Source organism: Telmatherina bonti, assembly GCF_933228915.1.
Source record: "Telmatherina bonti genome assembly, chromosome: 6".
NCBI lineage: Eukaryota > Metazoa > Chordata > Actinopteri > Atheriniformes > Telmatherinidae > Telmatherina > Telmatherina bonti.
Window position 1 is genome coordinate 19,505,413 of NC_136624.1, and position 18,661 is coordinate 19,524,073.

Sequence of the window (18,661 nt, forward strand, 5' to 3'; positions counted from 1 at the left end):
AATTAATATATTTTGATGTCTTCAAATGTTGACATAGATTGAACTCCTTTTTGTTCCCTAAATGAGCATGGTGGCTGACTCACCTCTGTGTGTATCTGTAAAAAAAAAAGACCAAAAAGGCAGGAAAGGTTTACACATTACTTTTTAATCATCTATAACAACAGCAGAATATTCTAGAGTTTAGTAGCAGCAAAGTTTGTTAGTAGCAGCATTGACTTGAGGCAGGTTTTCAAAATCTAGGACAAAAGGCCTCCCCTTTATTGAAACTTGGCACTTAAACACCTTATTCAACCCACATTTTTGCTTAGTTTTTCGAAATTACCTACAGAATGATGATTGTGTTTAATGTAATATGTACTTATGAGCCACACACACACACGCACACGCACACGCACGCACACGCACACGCACACGCACACGTGTAGTATGACACTGGTTTAATGTATCAAGTATGCCTTATATACATATGATTTAACATAGGGAATTTAATAGTTTTTTTTTAGGGAAAAAAGAAGATGCTAATAACTTTTATACCTATTGTATTTGGGTTTTCCAAAAACATTCCAAAGATTTATTTGTTTGATAACTAATGTAATAGTGGCTCTCTTCCATCCACTAAGCCTTTCCAGTAAGGCCTTGTGTCTTACACTTTGAAGCCCCCAGTATTATGGCATTTACACTGCAGACAAAGAAACACTCTACCATACCTTTAGTGTGATACATGATCCACTAACAGTAAGCTCTCATCAAGAACACTTTTTACACGCAAGTTTTAAGCAATACACCAACTATATAAGGCACTACGCAGCAATATGGACGTTATAAAAATAAGAATGTTAAGTTTGATTTTGGTTACATTTATAAGGCAAGTGCTCCAAAGCAAAGACTGAGTCTATTATTTTACATGCAGTGAGTACATAACTGGTAACACAAGCAAAGAATCAAACAATAACCATCTTTTTTCAACATCAAAGAGGTTTTATGGTTTTAAAACCATTTTTGACATGAAATTATTTGATTTAAAACAAAGACCACCACCAAGATCAAGGATACCCTATTGAGTTTACAGAATCTTTTAGCAGCTCACAAAATATACCTCAACTGTTTATTTATCTACAGCTGTATTATGTCAGACAACAACCAGTATTCAATCATATCAATACTTTCAGACTGAAGACTTATGGACTTGTACACTTTACCATAGTGCATTGTACATGGCAGGAGAGACAAAACAATTCAATTTTTTTTTTGAGGGCAAAGCGCAACTTTATGCAAGTTCAGAGCTTGTGTGATAAACAGTTCACAGGATAATGGCTTCAATCACAGCTGTTGTATTAAACATGTCTAAGGTTCAACTAACAACAGAAGACTTGAGCTCCAGGTCTGACAGGACGGGTTGCAGCAAGAAAGTTGTTACTAGGATGTCAGGATAAGACAGAGGCTTGCCTGGGCAAGAAAATATTAGACTACTTAAGACTAGAAGAAGGTATGATGGACTGATCAATGAAAATCTAAAATCTTCAATTCATCATGCAGGATCTGTGAGGCATCGAGTAGGCAAAAGGGATGTTTCAACAATGTGTGGTATGAACTGTCAAACATGAAAGAGAAAGTGTGATGGTCTGGGGATGTTTTGCTGGATCCAGGGTCGGTACAAAGTGAGTGGCACCCTGAATCAAAATGGCTACCACAGCGTTCTGCAGCCCCATGCAATAACATCTGGTATGAGTCTAGGTGGTCAGGGGTTCATTATACAGCAAGGGAACTACCTCAGAAAAAAGAAGAACACAATTGTAAGCTTGAAAACATGGAGTGGCCAGCAGAGGCTTAAACAACGTGCACGTTGAGCTGGTTTTGGACAAACTGGAAAGAAGAGCAAAAGCAAAGGAACCTACGATTCTGTGATCTTCTGCAACAGATGTGGGACAAACTTTCTGGAGGCTATTTCATTTCTATTGTAGAAGGAATACCGCGAGTGTATGTATGTAGATAGTAATGTTAGAGTGATATTTCTTGAAAAACCTAAAATACTGATATGAAAGATGGCAGTGCCTTAACTTTCATCTTTGAAATGAACCTCAACATCGACATAATTTACAGTTAGCAGACAGCAGTTGAGGGCACAATGGCAAAGAACAAGAACTCTACACAGATAACATGATAACTCCTAGAGCTTTTCCCCTCTTTAATACGGTTTTCATAGGATATATTAAGTACAGTGCCCAAAAGTGTGAAGGCGAACAAAGAGTATACAGTATCTTTATGAAAAAATAAAACGTAAACGAGCTACTACAAAAAAGAAAGATAAAAAAATACTTTGAGGTTAACTATTGATATGTCAGTCATCCATTATGTAGAGCTATTTTATAAAGTTTTAGTATTTATACTTTCTCCCATCAGGGTATCTGCCTGGTAAAGCACTGTTTCATCCTTACTGGAGGTAGAATCTGTGAGTTGAATGAAAGCTCACTGACACAAGCTAAATTCATCACGCTAAAGGAGGTCCCAACAAACATATCAGGATGGTTTTCAGTGCACAGTGAATTGATAATTAGGTAAATGCTTAATCTGGGCCATCTTTTCTTGTGTATCTTTGCAAGATGACCCAAAATAAGCCCACATTCATTATGTAACTGTGACTTTGTGAAAAAAAATAAGAAAGTATGTCTGGAAGATCAGGTACAACCTGAGCCCCAGATGGCAGCTCTGAAGTGTTGATTGTAAAAGGAAGAGAAAAAAAAACCCTCAAAAAACAAAACATTCATCTAACTTGATTTGATGTAGAAAAAGTGACATTAGTCATAACGAGAACAAAGGAGTTTGGTTTCAACTATATGTATGTTTACAGGATGACACAGCAACAGGTTGCTGGATAGTTGTCGGCGCTGACTTGGTTCTCATTTCCGTAAACGTAGTAAACATGGGTGTCACCTTTCCACTTGTAGTTTACTTTTGTGATGGGGATCAGTTCCACAGTCTGCCTCTAGAAGAGACACAGTTATTTTAAGAAAAAGATGACATGTTCTAGAAACACCTTTGTCTGTATATTTAGTACAAAGCCAGAACTTACAGCTTTAGTTAGCTTAGACAGCGACAGCAAGTGGACACTTCATGAATGCTTTTCCGTTAGCTCTATTTATCTTCAGTACATGTATTTAAACACTAATTTTTGCTTCAAGCGGAATTGAAACTTTACTTATTCTTACAATATAGTTCCAAAGCGCACTTTTCAGTATCTTGGTGTAAATTTGAACTTGTGATTTTCATACTCTTATTTAATTTTTAGGACTTCTCTAAAACTTTTTATTTTTTTAATTCATTTAAATATTGAAACTGATATTTAAGGTATTTTGTTTTTTACTTTACATCTTTTAGCTTAAAATTGAACTGTTACCTGCACAGTTACGTCAAACTCTAGGCCAGGGCTACTCAATTAGATATTCAGGTGGGCCAGATTTTCAAATAACAAAATGATCAGAGCCAGAAAATGAAGTATGGGAAAATAAATTAGTAAAAATAAAATTATAAAAAGAATAAAAAAAATAAATAAATAAAAAGACACATTTACATTTTGAAATTCAGTCCCACAAGACAAGGGCAAATGCACAAAATAAAATAATGAAAATTCCAGTCAGAGCCTATTTTCCTCCTAACTTTTAATATAAAAAGATCATATCAAACTAAACTTTTCGATGTGGTGCCTCCTCGCGTTATAGTCTTTAAAAACCGCTACACACTCATTGCATATTAAACAATCGGTTCGGTGCTCGAATGTGGCGGCAAAATAAAGAAATATTTATCAGTTCAGGCGGGGTTAAATATACGGTTTTCGTTGTTAATTTCACGTTTTGGGACAGAGAGCGACACGCTTGCTAGGGCTACTCTTACAACTTCAAAACACAACAACACACGCTTGTGTTGATGTTGCTAGGCAACCAAGTGTTGCATTCATGGTCTGCATAACTGTAGGATTGTAGGCTACTTAATCAGCGTAGGAATGACTGAAGGTACTTGATTAATATCTTTATTCTTTTACACAAGCTGGGCCACATAGAAGTTGGTTCTGGGGCGCATGTGGCCCGCGGGCCGCCATTTGAAGAGGCCTGCTCTAGGCCTTATATTAAAAAAGGTGTCATTTACATTTGTCACTCTCCCTGGTCCAACAATCAAAAATTTTGTAGCACCAGTCCTGAAAGAAGGTTTACTAGTTCTATTAATAAAATTTCTGCTTTTATTTCATGCACTTGTACCTGACCCAGCTTATATCAGTTCTTTGATATCAAATTACATCTAATTTACTTTTAGAGCAACTGTTTTAATTAAAATATGACATTTTATGTCATGTCCTTTGACTAACACCTCAGCTCCTTTCAGAGGTTATACTTTCACATCTCTCTCCCTTTACATTCTTGTGTATACAAATTAAGCAGGATTTATAGGCACAGATATTAGTGACATATAGCTGTGTGAAAACATGAATAGTATTTTTGTTATCTTAAAAGAATATTCATACTAATAGATATTTCATATCCAACATCAGTGAGTATACATCCTTAAAAGGCTTTTCAGTTCCTGCCACTTCATACCCTCAAATACTTCAAATAATAACTGGAAAAACACTCTGTGGTACTTGAAATTTAACTAAAAAAATCCTCACATTTATCACTTATTGTTTAATCTGTCACACAAAGCAAGTGCTGTACACAACTAAAATAATAATTGAAAGATTTCCCAAGAAGACTACATGGCCTTCCAAACTTCTCAATTAACTAGTTTTTTTTTACATTAAACAAAAATGGAGACAATACTGGCTCATCCACTGGCACAGAGTATCAAAATAAGCTGTATTATTCCTATAATTGAATGTCAGGCTGGATCTGCTTTCCTGCTTCCCTCAGCCTGCTCTGCTCCCTCAGTAGCAGCTACACATTAGCCTGACTGCCATGCAGTGAACTGGAAACTAATTTCCTCTCTAAGTAATCATGTTTACTTGTAAACGGAACCGACATCACACCACAGTTCTTTGTCAGTGGTGATCTTGTTCAAAGACCAGGCTGTCATAGAACTAGTTAGTGCTGGTTAACACTAACCATTATTCCAAATTCAATATCTTGTCTGATAACAGAAATAGATAAACATATTATAAAAGGAAGATAACTTTATAATTATAAAGTTGTTCGCAATCAAAAATTATAATTAAAAATAATTATAATCATAATGCTATATCTTTGTTTATTTTCTTTTATTTCAGTCTAAAAAACACCAAGATTTGAATTTTAGTCCAAACTGACTATCTCAGGACAACTTTTTTTTTTCCATTGCTTACTTGCTGCAGGATCCTGGAGGTTTGTCCATATTTGGATTGATGGTCTCTGATAAGACGCTCAGATGCCTCAGTGATGGATGGGTTTGGGAACCCGAGCAGCGGGTAGGCCTGAAAGAAGACAGGTAGAACATTTTCTCACTGAAAGCCTTTTCAATTTCATTTTTCATCACTTATAATTGATTCTTGTGTGTGTGTGTGTGTGTGTGTGTGTGTGTGTATGTGTGAGAAAGTGCGTACCAGGTACTGGCTGTTCTTGAATAGCTCCTTGCCAGTCACTGAGTGCAGATCCTCAATCTTCAGACCAGAGTTCTGCACCGTCACATAGTCTTCTACCTGGTTCGTCCTCAACAAATAAACACACATACAAACATTACAAAAAGGTCAAATCTTCAGTACTGTGCATCTTGCGACCTGCTCAAGTTTCAATAAAACCCTGGTACAATAAAAATGTAGTTTTGTCTTTAATATTCCTCAAAGAACCCTGAAGCATCATCCACACTCAGCAGCTACTGTATGTACTACAGTCTGTATATTTTTTCAACACAAATGAATAAATCATAAAGGTCAATCATGAAAAAGCTGTATATTGCAGATTTAGATGATCTTAGAGGTTTCTCTCCCCTACAACAGACAGGTGACCTGTCTAGGACGTATCTTGCCTTTCGTCTGAGAACAGCTTAGAAAGGCTCATTGGAATAGGCAAGAATAGATGCTACATGAGTGGTGAGATGTTTCCCTGCTCCAACCCACCTGGCACAACTTGGTGGCTCATTAAAAGGCTTGGGGATGAAGTGAGGGACAAGCTGTTACGGACTTTCATCATGTGCATTGGAGCGCCACTTCTTAAAGAGTCAAGTAAACTCTGCGAACCAGTAAGAAAACCCAGACTCTCTAAAAAGCTTTGATGTTCTAAATAATCCTTAGAACTTCCCTACATACCCTGGACAACCACTTGAGGCCTCGATCTAATTTTTTAAAGAACCTGTAAGCAGCCACTTAAATCCTTTCCTGGGAATATGACAGTTGTAGTGCTGTATCATTACTTACCACTCCACTTTCAGCTTGATGTATGTCAGCAGCTGTCGCTTTCCTTTACAGGTGTCACACTCTTTCGTTCCACGAGCATCACACACTGTACACCTAGAAACATAACAATTCACACAATTGTGTGACATTTCTTGAATTTTTACGTAGTCTAATTTAAATATGTCATTTAAAAAAGGACACACTCACTTTTTTTTCAGGTTTAGTTTATTTTTTAAGTGTCTTGAGTTTTAAAATAATGATGAAACTGATTATATTTTTGTGCTTTGACTTATTCTTGTGGTGCATTCAGAGAAAACATGTAAACTGATAAAAGGGCCAAATTCACCAAAAATATTTCGCTTGATTATTCAAGTTATAAACAAAAATATGATTATTATGTATATAGAGACATAATTTACTTCTATAGGATGTTGTTATATCTTAAAAATGCAGATCAGGATAGCATTTGTCAACATAGATGAGAATTACAATAATGTCAATACATTTAGTAGAATTAGGGATGTTTTCTAACTTTTGTAACAAAATAAGTAAATATCACCTTCAGTTTAGATTTCTGTTTGGTGTTCAATGATTAAAATCATATTATAGGGATACATGGTGTCCCTATAATATAACCAGGGTTGGTAATCACTTCACTAGATGTGTGTATCTTCATTTTACTTTAAAATACTATAACGATTTTTAGTTTTACAACTGTTGTTATCACTGTTATTGTTTTTCTGTTGGTATTATTATTACAATTGCGATGGACTGGCGACATGTCCAGAGTGTAACCTGCCTCTCACCCGAAGGCTGCTGGGATAGGCTCCAGCTCCGCCGCGACCTTCAATTGGATTAAGCGGTTTCAGAAAATGAATGAATGAATATTTTAATTGTTATTGTCATTATCAGGAGGATATTTTGTTGTCAGATGTTATTTTTATTTATTCTGTTTTGGTTGGATGTTTAATTAGTGAGAATTTAGTTGTCTACTTAGAGTAGGGTTGAATTTCTTTTTCTTCAAATTATACTGTCTGAATAATATCATATGGGATGTATCACTGAGTCACAGACAAAAATAAAATACTTCTTTCATTCACTTATTCATTCATTGTTTTCTCTTGACAAAATTATATCCAGATGATATGAGTAAACCAGGATTTCACATTTAAGGCCTGATTTATTTTGCAACTTGGACCCTCCTTGTTTTAGCATTATAGACTTTTTTTAAAAAAAAAACATGTACTGCCTGATACTTAACCATAAATCAAACTAACACATTTGAATGTAGTTAAAATTAATACTGAAGACTTATTACACTTCTTATCAAAGTATACAGTATAAAATCTTTTTTTTTTTTTTTTTTTTTTTTTTTTAAATCTGTGCCAAGAGGTGAGTCCTACATATTTTAGGTGAGCAGATAATCAGCATCATGTTTATAAAAACAAAAATTGCAAGACCAATGATAGAGCTTTACCCACAGAACAGAAGACCCCCATCCATGTTCCTATTTATCAAATCTTTCCCTTAACCCCATACTCTTTGGCACCAGAACTCTCTGACCCCTCTGGAGTACCTGTCCTTTCCCGAAGCATTGCAGCGAGTGCAGTTTTCGTCGCTTCTCGTTCCAGAGCCATTGCACACCCAGCATGGCTTCTACAGGCACAAAACAAACACATTCTTTCATGTAAATGTTTTACTTCTGACTGACTTGATCTGTCAAATCAACTACTACACCTTCTTATCATTTATATTATTATTATGTGGTTTACTATCACTCATTTATTAGAGAGTTTACTTACATAACCTTGTCCGGTGCATTCAGTGCATGGCAACGTCCCTTTGCCATGACACTTGTCGCATTCCTACTTAGGCACATACAGACACACACACACATAATTCAAAATAACATTACTGTCTTATAGACACACAAAGGCTCTAAGTTTTGTTCATGACTGACAATCACATGTTCACGTTCAAGTATAGACCAGACTTTATGCTCACAGCCGAAAACCACAGAACATTACTGATGCAGTACAATATGCTAGCAGCTAATTATGGAGCGTCTGAAGTTAATAAAAACCTTAGGAAAACAGATTTTAACAGACCACAAACACTTCTTCAAGACCTCAGGTAACTTTCTCATGTATCTCTGAAACATTTCAAAAGCTTCTGAAAACAGATTTGAGACAATATTCTGGCATTGGACCATTTTAAGAACCTTAAAAAAACTGGTTAATAAAATCAGGTCCAAATCATAATCACAACGGCAATTTCAGTGGTCAATCATTTAATCATTAGATTTAATCATCAGTTAAATCCAATTTAAAAGAAGCTTAATGAGCATTTTGGTGACTTTTCTGGTCCTCACAAGAAATTCTGGATTCATGCACCAATTAAATCCAAAAGAAAAATTTCATGGGCATCTAGAAAATAATGACTTTTACCACATGTAAAGCACCATGAGACTACAAACTAAGTCATTGTAATTTTTCCATTCCTTCTTTTTGCAAATGATTGGGGGTATTACTTTAGAGTGAGGAACTCTCATGGAAAATATTCCCATCTACCCACCGTAAAGAGTTCTTTTAAATAAACTCCAGCATCCCGGCAGTGACTCAGGTCACCCCCAACATCTAAACATTTGCTCTTTATTCCACTTCTGAGATTTTCTGAAAATTTAAAATCAAAATCTACAACAACCATGAGTTGTGTTGCTGACAGAAAAACAGACAAACCAATGCTGCAGAATACATGCCTCCATTTTGGTGGAGGTAAGGATGCTTATTAATAATAGTTTTCATCCAGAACAGCATGCCGTGCAGCTTTTAACAGCAGCAGTAAACATTGCACATGAGCTCCTACAATCATGACTGATCTGTTTTCAGCAGATCCAGTCAAACCTAACAAATACAAACTGGGCGTTTAATGCAAACAAACCAAGAAGATGGTGGACTTTGAAAAGCAGATTTTCATAATAATAATAATAATAATAATAATAATAATAACCTTGATAGAAGAAGTGTAGGGCACACGAATCTCCTGTACGTGCTTGGTGAAAGGATTAGGGGGTGTGGCCTGAACCTCCCAGGGTCTGGGGGCGGTCTGGGTGTAGAAGTCAGCTGGTTCCCCTGTAACGTACACAGATGATCACAACAGCATCTGATGAACAAAACTGCTGCCACAGTCATATCATCAGTTGTAATGGAAAGCTTCTTTCAATATTTCAGAGGGTGATTAACAGTTCATCTCCAAAAATCATTTCATCATTCACCATGAAGACTGGCCTGAACAAACTTCAGCCATGTGCTCACCTTCATAGGGTTTGTGAGCCCACTCATTCGACCTGGACTCAGTAAACGTCTCCAGACGGTACTACAGAACACAAATCATACTTTAATTACACATTCTGGATGTGCTGATTATATCATTGTGTTAATGACTATTTATCAAACAAAGAAATCTATGCAAGGAAAAAAAACCTACATATTTTACATTGCTTCACACATGAAGATGCTTTGTAAGCTCAGATGTATATATCACCGCAGTGTGTGAGGTTTAACAAGACAGATAAAATGATATGAAACTATCTTCTGTGTGGACAAGAGTTTTAAACACAGAGGAAAAGATAAAGTAGAGTCAATAAGTGGTGCTCTGTAGTAGCAAATATACCGCACTGATTATAGTGCTAACATTCAATCTGTACCTGTACTGGGTAACACTGGTGTTATTCCAGATGTCCTCAAACCCACATCCTCTGATGACATGATTTACATCAAGCTCACAGCAGCAGTTTTGCACAGTCTCACTGCTTTCTCATTTCTTCGGCATTAATACAAACTTTACAAGAAGCCATTCACTCGCTCCCTGTTCATACACTTATGTCCTTTTTGTTTTCTCACTTTTGAGGAGAGCTGACTGCTCAGCACGCATGTTTTAACATCTGATCCTGAACCTAAGATCCTGTGTGGAAATAAAAGTCAACAGAGCAGGACAAACTCCAGTGACTGTGATGAAATCACAGAAAGTTCCTAATCCTAATCCAAACTGTGGAAACAAAGTTCAAGCGCTGATTAATCTGTCAACATCTCAGCTGTCTAGCGACACCTGATGGGGGAGATGTGAAGAGACCTTTTAATTCCTTTGAAAAACATATGTGTTCTTCTGAATTGTACATTATAGAGTTAAAATGTTCAGCAGTCTAATGGAGTACAATGAAATACAATGTGAAGCGACAAAGCGCATGTGAGTCTCACAGGACGCATGTATCCGAAGCAGATATGTGCCTGTTAAAGGAAACATTCTTGCTGCCAGAGAGATAAGGCAGCAGTAGCTGAAATGACAACCACTGACCGCATGGTGTAGGACTATCAAACCCACAGAGATGGACTTAGCGAGCACCAATCCATTTTCTCCAAATTTGAAGGTTAAAAAAACCCAACTAAAATATCCCAAAATGGAACATAACATTTATTCTGTTAATACAACCACTTCTCTAAATTAATTGTTTTATCTGCTGATTTTACAGTATTAAGAACCTGTTTCACATTGCTGTTGGCATTCAAGCTTTATAAAGCCTAGAAACATCAAATTACCCTGTACGTGTTGTGTGACTCCATGTTTGTGATGACACCATCGTCTGCTGGTCCTGAGCTGTAGCAGCAATTAGATGATGCAAAGCTCTTGAAAGCCTCACGAGCCACGTCCTCCGACAGTGAAGGGATGCTAAAAAAACAGACAAAACAGTTATGTTTTACACAAGAATATTCTTTTTAATGCAGCCGTGAGTATCTGGTGAATGTAGAGCAGCAGGTGATGTCACCTCCAGTTGTCGGGGACAGGACCCGGTTGTGGTGGGGCTACAGGCTCCGCAGGCATGGGGGGAGGAAGGAAACCTACAATGATAGTTACGAAGTTTTCAATATAAAACAAAACTCTAATTCTGTGAAAAATTGAGGGAATCTAACTTTTCTTTTACCTCCTGCTGCAATGCCCTCATATCCAGGAACGTTGCCGAACATATTGCCTTGGGGGGCACTGGGAGGGGGGTACACACCTGGAATAACACACAACAAATAGTTCTAGCAATGAAAGTGTCAGAGCTGATCAACTCTTATTACATTTCTCTCAAACTAGGTCAGATAGGTTTGATCTGAGCCAATATGCATTATATTTTGGCCGTTTTAGAAAACTGTCAAATTTTGTTCGCTTTTTCTCTTTTTGCAAAAAAGTTTACAGTTTTGCCTGTTTAATAAATATTCAGATGGTCAGAGTAAAACTGAGACTATTGTGTGATATTACATTAGTTTAATCTGTAGTATTAATAATAATATATTTTATTTAGAATTCTGTTGTTCTGGGAAGCAAATTATAGTAAATTCAGCTTTGTGTTTAAGGTTGGTCATGGAATCCAGCTCAATCCATGTGTCAGTTTTCCTTGTGTGCAGTCAACTGGTAATTTTTATCCAGATCACCCTACCCAAACTAATTTAAACTACACAAACTTATCTTGCCCGCATACTACCATCTCTTAATCCTTAATTTGGATCTTAGTGGTTCAAATGTTTAAATGTGACCATCTTACCAAGCATCATTTCATCTATATCCCAAATAAATGTTTATTTTTCAAAAATATGTTGACATTTATTTGATCAAAAAAGTGGATTAAATTATGATGGTTAAGTAGCATCATGTTGTTTTACAAGACAAGTGCAGAGTTAGGGGTGGGTTTAACTGCAATTACATGCCCAACCATAACTTCTCTCCCACCTACACTGCAGCTGTTCCAGTAAGTCAAATCTGAAATGGTGGTGGTTTAACATGACACCAGGAATTACTGAGAAAGGGGCCGGGAACTTCCAGTCTGCTCTGAATATCCATCGTAGTGATTTCAGAAGTCTCACACTCACTGACTTTTACTACTGAAACGTTTTTGGGATCAGTTCACCCTTAGTAAATCACATAGACTGTGTTTAGTCAGTCACAAATTTAAAAAAAAAAAAAAAAAAAAAAGGATCATAATAAATATATATATATATATATATATATATATATATATATATATTTATATTTATACACATTCTTATTTTACAGTGTGAATGCAGATTTCATCATCAAATGCAATCAGCCAAGTTTTTTTTTTGTTAGAATAACTCATTTCTCTAGCCCACTTTCCTGGTTGTCATTTTTTCTTGCACTTGGATTTTTAAGATGTTTGTCTTTGTAAAAAAAAGAAAAGAGAGGTACAAGTTACAGCCCGCAGAACGTGATCTTTTACCACATTCTACTGAAAAACACCAAGACAGCTGCACCATAGGAAATGTGTGAACTTGCATTCTTGGATTACTTGTGTAATTATCAGTGACTGAATTTCAACATATCTTTACTGTAATGAGCTGGGAGAGAGGTTGGCTTGAAAACTGAAGGGAAACCAGTGCTGCACATCTGCAGTCTGTCGGTAATAATGAAGCCATATTCACTAACAGAAGATGATAGTTTCCACAAAGATGACAATGTTTTAATTGCAAATTTTCTTTTTTGAAAAAAAAAAAAAAAAAAAAAAAATTAATTGCAGCATCTTGAGCTGTATCCGACAACCATTTAGAGAATAAAAAAGGGAAAAAAATCTCCTTAAAAAGGAGCCATTTAAAAAGTGTTAACATAAAGATCTTGTAACTTGTCTCTTCAGTTCACAGATCTTCAAGGTGAACACAATGTCCCAATGTTTCAGACCAAGGCTATTTCTGCCATCAAAATCAAAATCAAATTGAATTATTAATGTTCATGAATAGTACAATGCCATTTTACTATTATGTATTTGATTGTAAACAAAATTATATATATATATATATATATATATATATATATATATATTTTTTTTTTTTTTTTTTTTTTTTTTTTTATTTATTTATTTTTTTTTTTTAAACCATTCAATTTCTGGTTTTAGTTATATTTTTACAAAGCCCCAAGCTTTTTGCAAACTTTACAAAGAGCATCCCATTTTCAGACGACTTTCACTTTAAAAGGGGAGGGGGGGGAGTTCTTTTAAGTTGTTTGCTGCCCACGTTATTCTTATCTCACCATATCTGCCCTCAAGAGTTTTTCAATGGTTTTGGTTCTGCTTTTACACACTGCACTGCGTGAGTCGCATCTTTTGTCTCGAGTATTTTAGACGCTCAGTCTGAGTAATTACTGTAATATTGTTTGTGCATCCAGGTCTGTGGAAATTAACTCTTGCTCCTCTGCAAAATGTGCATTAATATAAATGACAGGAAGGTTGCGTTTAAGAGAGTCTTTTCGGCAGTTTTAATAACTTTTTGTAGCTACAACTGAGAGTCAGTCATGCAGAGCTTTACACAGCATTCCCCATGCCTCCGGGTCATGAATAACGCCAAGTAACAGGCTAACAATAAGAAGAATCCAGCCTGGCCTCCTCCTCCTACATTTCATGACATATTTAATGGTTAAGTCTGTGTATACCAAACATAAACAAAATACTTTTTTTTTTTTTTTTTTTTAAAATACAACCGAATCACATGCATTCAGCTTTCCATCGCATTTTAATCAAAATATAAACTTCGCATCTACTTCTAATAAATCTGGACTAAGACTTTGACTGAGAATATTTAAAACAGATTGTAAGCACTGAACGTGCCAGAGGCGAGCCAAATGTCTTTTTCTCCAGCCAAGATCCTGCCTGCTCGTTTCGACATATTGTTTGGTGACCTGTGTTAAGTTGTTCCCCATCTCGTGCCATTTATTACCTGCGTTGCTCATCCTGCTCCACGTCACTCAGTATGATGCTGGTTCGGTATTGATGAATCCGTTTTCCCGTTAAATCTACGCCTCAATGTGTCTGCTCATATAATCAATGAAGGAACAACTTCCGGCAAAAAAACCCCCCTTCAAAATAATAGATACAGCCTTCAAATTTTGGTGCAAGACTCCACAGGGACCAGGACAAGTTGGACTATTGTCACATTCAATAATCTAAATTGAATAGGGTGTGATCTATAAATTCGGTTTGGATCTTAATAGTTACAGTAAATAAAAATATTTGGTTCCACCTCATTTGTGCTCTTTCGTCTCATATTTGTCTTGTGAGGGTTATAAATCCAGTACATCCTGATGCCAAACACGATTTTATCTTTTAAAATGTGATTCAGTTTTAAGCAAATTATTTGTCACAAAACATTTTTGCAATCACACTATAGCATCCCTCTAACTATAGTGGAATGTAAGGAGATAAGTTGCTAGACCTTGAGAAGGATGCTGTTCTTTCTTTCTTTCTTGAACTGACACTAATCAGCTATGACACAACCAAAACCCACCAACAGTAAATTAATTTTAAAAAAAAGATACAACAAAAAACCTGTGAACAGTGTGGCCGCTCAAGAGGCCTTAATTTTCTTTGCAGTACTACGTATGTCAGGATGTTTCAAAAGCATTTAGCTAATAGAAAGTCTGGACAGCATCTGAACTCTTCTACCACAAACCATGTTGTTGCAATAGAAGCAGAAGTGGCTTAGCGCTGTGTTGTTGAAATATGCAAGACTTTCCCTGAAAAAAAGATGTCATATAGATGGAAGCACACATTGCCCTAAAAACTGCATATGCAGGTCAGCAGTGATGATGATGATGATGATGCCTTTCTAGAAATTCAAGTTGCAGAGAACAATAAAGCTAATTACAAGGAGAAGCAGATGTTTGACCTGAGTATTCCTTTTAAACCAGATGGTGTTTGTTATGCAGCATTTCTGATTTCCGACAAAAAAATGTTTAGATTTTGATTTGTCTCACCACAGAAACGCTCTCCTCTTTACCGCAGTATATTGTAGAGTCTTTAATTCACAACGTGAATCACCTATGGGTTCTTCTTTGTATAAAGGATTCTTAATCTGTTTTTGTGGATTCAATTCAATTCATCTTTATTCATATAGCATTAAATCATGGCAATGCCATTTTAAGATGTTTTACAGACAGAAAAAAAAAACATAATGAAAGCCATTTCATAATAGTCTATAAAAGGAAACCAACGGGTTGAGATGGAGGTCCAACTCAATCTCCCATCCTGAGCAAGCACACTGGCGACAGTGGGAAGGAAAAAACTCCCTTTTAACAGGAAGGAAACCTCCGGCAGAACCCGGCTCAAGGACAGGCAGCCATCTGCCTCTGCTGTGTGGGGGGAAGAGGACAGAAAGACAACAGACAACAGGAACTGCTACTCCTGGCCAGGGAGACCTGCTGAGACAGGAGACATACATATTAATGAAGCCACCAATTAGACTGTTTGCACAGACAAAGTGTAATGATGCAGATTTTTATCTTTCTTTTACTCAGATGAATTTGTGGTCATCTTCACTTCTGGGAAACTCTGCCTTTCTAAGGTGCTCATTATATACCAACCCGTGTTCTTCGAGCTGTCTTTCTTTTGTGCCATTAAGTTGTTGAGGCTTTGGTTGCCCCCTCTTTTGAAATGTGTGGTTGTCATCAAATTCAAGGTGCGCTAATATTTTTGTGAAGCAGTAAGAAGTTTCTTTTTCAGCATCAGATATTTTACAAGTTTGTTTATGGATAAAACATTGTATCAAGAGATTTCTATTGAAATTGTATTTACATTTTGAAATGTTTTAATATACTGTTCCACACAATATCCCAAATAAAATTATATGGAAATATGCGTCCCTCCCCATCACCACCACCACCTTGTTTTTTTTCTCTCAAACATTTCAATATATCATGTGACAAGTTAATGGTTAGGAGATAAATGTGGATTCTTATTCTGAAAAAACCCCCACAAAAAGCCCCACTGAGCGTTGATGAGAGTTTTACTCTGGTAATTTGATAATACATGCTGCAGGAATGTTGACCACGCCTCATCTGCAATGGATCAGTGAGCTTTGCTGAAAACCTACTGTAACATGACAGAGCTTGCACATAAAATAAGAGGAAAAAATAACACAAAAAGATGAATTTTTGATTACTTAAACAAACACAAAAAACCCTTTAAGCCGAACATCTCCATAGGTAGGAACGCAAAGGGGGAAAACTGTGATTTTAGTAGCTTTGCAGCATCACTGAAGTCAGGCTGTCATGGTGGTCCAACGGGCCTAGAACTGCTTTTCTGCCTAAGGTGAATATTTTTCAGGTCAACTAGAAGAAGTTATGTTGATGGCTACTGTCAATGTTATACCACTTTACCCAGCTCTACATGATGGAAACATCCTTTAGATGTTTTACATTCAGTATGGGTCTCTAAAACACAAGGGAGATCAGGAGGTATGGGGAGGTGATGGTATAAGAGAAAGAATGTAGAGAGTTTAAAAGGAAAGGGGAGGAGAGAGTTGTTCCAAAGAAATGAAAACAAAGAAAAGTAAATGAAGGAAAAGGAGGAAATTGCAGAGATTGAAAAACCATAGTGGAATTTGGGAAAGAACAGACATGGAAAAATCAGAAGAGGAAACAGATTTTCCAGTGTAACTTTGAGTTGTGTCTCATTCAGGAACATAATGCATCTTAGGCTGAGAGAAAACAGTTGGTGAAGAATGGCTTTAAGGAATAGAAATCTACAGAATGCATTTCATGCTGACATTTTGCCCCCGAAGCAGGGCGAGAGTGGAACCAGTTTTCAGCCATGGAATTTTACTTTAAAGACCAGTTCACTGTCGTGGGTAAAACAATGACCAAAGGATCTGGATGAGTTAGAAAAAAGGTTAAGAAGGTTTATAAGAATGAAACAAGTAAATAAACTGGTGAATAAGAGAAGAATACAAGAATATGATTAAAACTGGACAAATTGTTCTGACAGAGTTCTGATCTGAGGAGGAAATAACAACTCCTTTTAAACCTTAGTGAGGAAGATGTCAATGGTAACTTGAATGTTTTCTAGAACACCACATGTGTGATCTTATCCAAGGGTTGCACTAGAAACTCTCTGTCACCTTTTGTTAGGGTATATCTCCAGCTGTTCCAGGTTTCAAAATTCCCCCAGATAGATAAAACTTCATAATGCTCTTCAACTTCTTTTGTGACTCGAAGGGAACTACATATGATTTATGTCAAGCAGAAAGATTACACAGATAATTGTGGACAAAGTGTCCCGCTAAGAAGACACTCACGTCTAATTGACCTCAGACCTCACGTATGTGACAAAAGTGAGGCCTTTCAATATGAGCAGTAAGAATAATACATGAAGTCAACAGAAGTATAAAAAGGTAACATGAGGTGTATATATATATATATATATATATATATATGAAATTAAAATAAGGTGTGACATGAAATTTCCACTACACCCAGCTCTTTATAATGTTGAATAAACTGGACAAATAAGATACATGTTCACTACTTACAATCCTACAGGTTTTAAATCGTGAAAATAGACAAAGACAGGTCTAATCTCCTGTATTAATTCACCAAATTAAAAAAAATGACGAAAGAAATTAGTTTCCATTCTTTCTTACCTCCCTTTATGAAAGGCCTGTGACTTGCAGTAGATGCAAAAGCTAAACAAAAGAGAGGCCATCATCAGTCGCATCTCAAGAAACCAAACTTTATCTTAATCAAGCTTTCAGACACAAAAAGGTTGGTCCATACAACATTACAAACAAAACAAAAGCCAGTCTAATGCATAAAAACATTACACTGCACAGGAAAAAGGCTCATGTGCTAGATTCTTCACATAATATATTTGCGTCTTTTTCTCCAGGTTTGTTAGAACCCCACTGATGTTATTTGTAGGCATGTCTAATCAACACAAAACTGTACATAGATTTTCCTAAAAGTACTTTAAAAATAGGTAACCTGACAAACAGTTGACTGGCACTATGCTAAGTACATGTGAAAAAAAAAAAACAACCCAAAAATCCAAAACAAAACAGCTGACTGCATCACCGTATGACACACTGAGTCTATACGTTTGCAAGTTTAAAGAAAATCATTGTCGCCCGACAAATCAGAAATACAGTGATACTCATTCTATCCTCCTTTTTCATATCCTTGAAATTATGTTGTGACATGTCACTACATTGTCTGAAGGGTCTCTATTTGTCTTCATATATTCTATTATAAAGAACATTGACTGGTTTTAAGTTGAACACGTGTTATGGAAACAAACTTGCCTTGCCTCTGTCAAACAGTGTCCACTCTCTTTCTCTATCCAAAAGATAGTATTTTCTTCTATTTTACTTTACTTTAAAAAGATACCATTACACACGGTGTATAAATCTAAACAAATCCAAAACATTTATGCATTAGTTATATTATAGTAAAACTATGTTATGTTTTAAGGTAAATGGTCCACACGCAGCA

General features: G+C 36.2%; 1 protein-coding gene across 1 annotated transcript; it reads right to left on the reverse strand.

Annotated features, from left to right (window-relative positions):
• Nucleotides 1–204: 204 nt before the first annotated feature.
• LOC306757323 (protein SSUH2 homolog) lies at nt 205–14,133 on the reverse strand. The gene is made up of 12 exons (XM_079242339.1): nt 14,116–14,133; nt 11,331–11,408; nt 11,175–11,247; nt 10,948–11,077; nt 9,667–9,727; nt 9,362–9,483; nt 8,155–8,217; nt 7,929–8,008; nt 6,374–6,466; nt 5,564–5,669; nt 5,327–5,434; nt 205–2,983 (listed from the first exon to the last, which is right to left on the reverse strand). The coding sequence occupies exons 1-12, from the start codon at nt 14,126–14,128 to the stop codon at nt 2,843–2,845; spliced, it is 1,068 nt and encodes a 355-aa protein (XP_079098465.1). The 5' UTR covers nt 14,129–14,133; the 3' UTR covers nt 205–2,842.
• Nucleotides 14,134–18,661: the final 4,528 nt, after the last annotated feature.

Coding starts and splice junctions, on each gene's coding strand:
- LOC306757323 (XM_079242339.1), bottom strand. Junction 11,248..11,330: donor TGAGGGCATTGCAGCAGGAG/GTAAAAGAAAAG, acceptor CTATCATTGTAG/GTTTCCTTCCTCCCCCCATG. Junction 9,484..9,666: donor GGCTCACAAACCCTATGAAG/GTGAGCACATGG, acceptor TGTACGTTACAG/GGGAACCAGCTGACTTCTAC.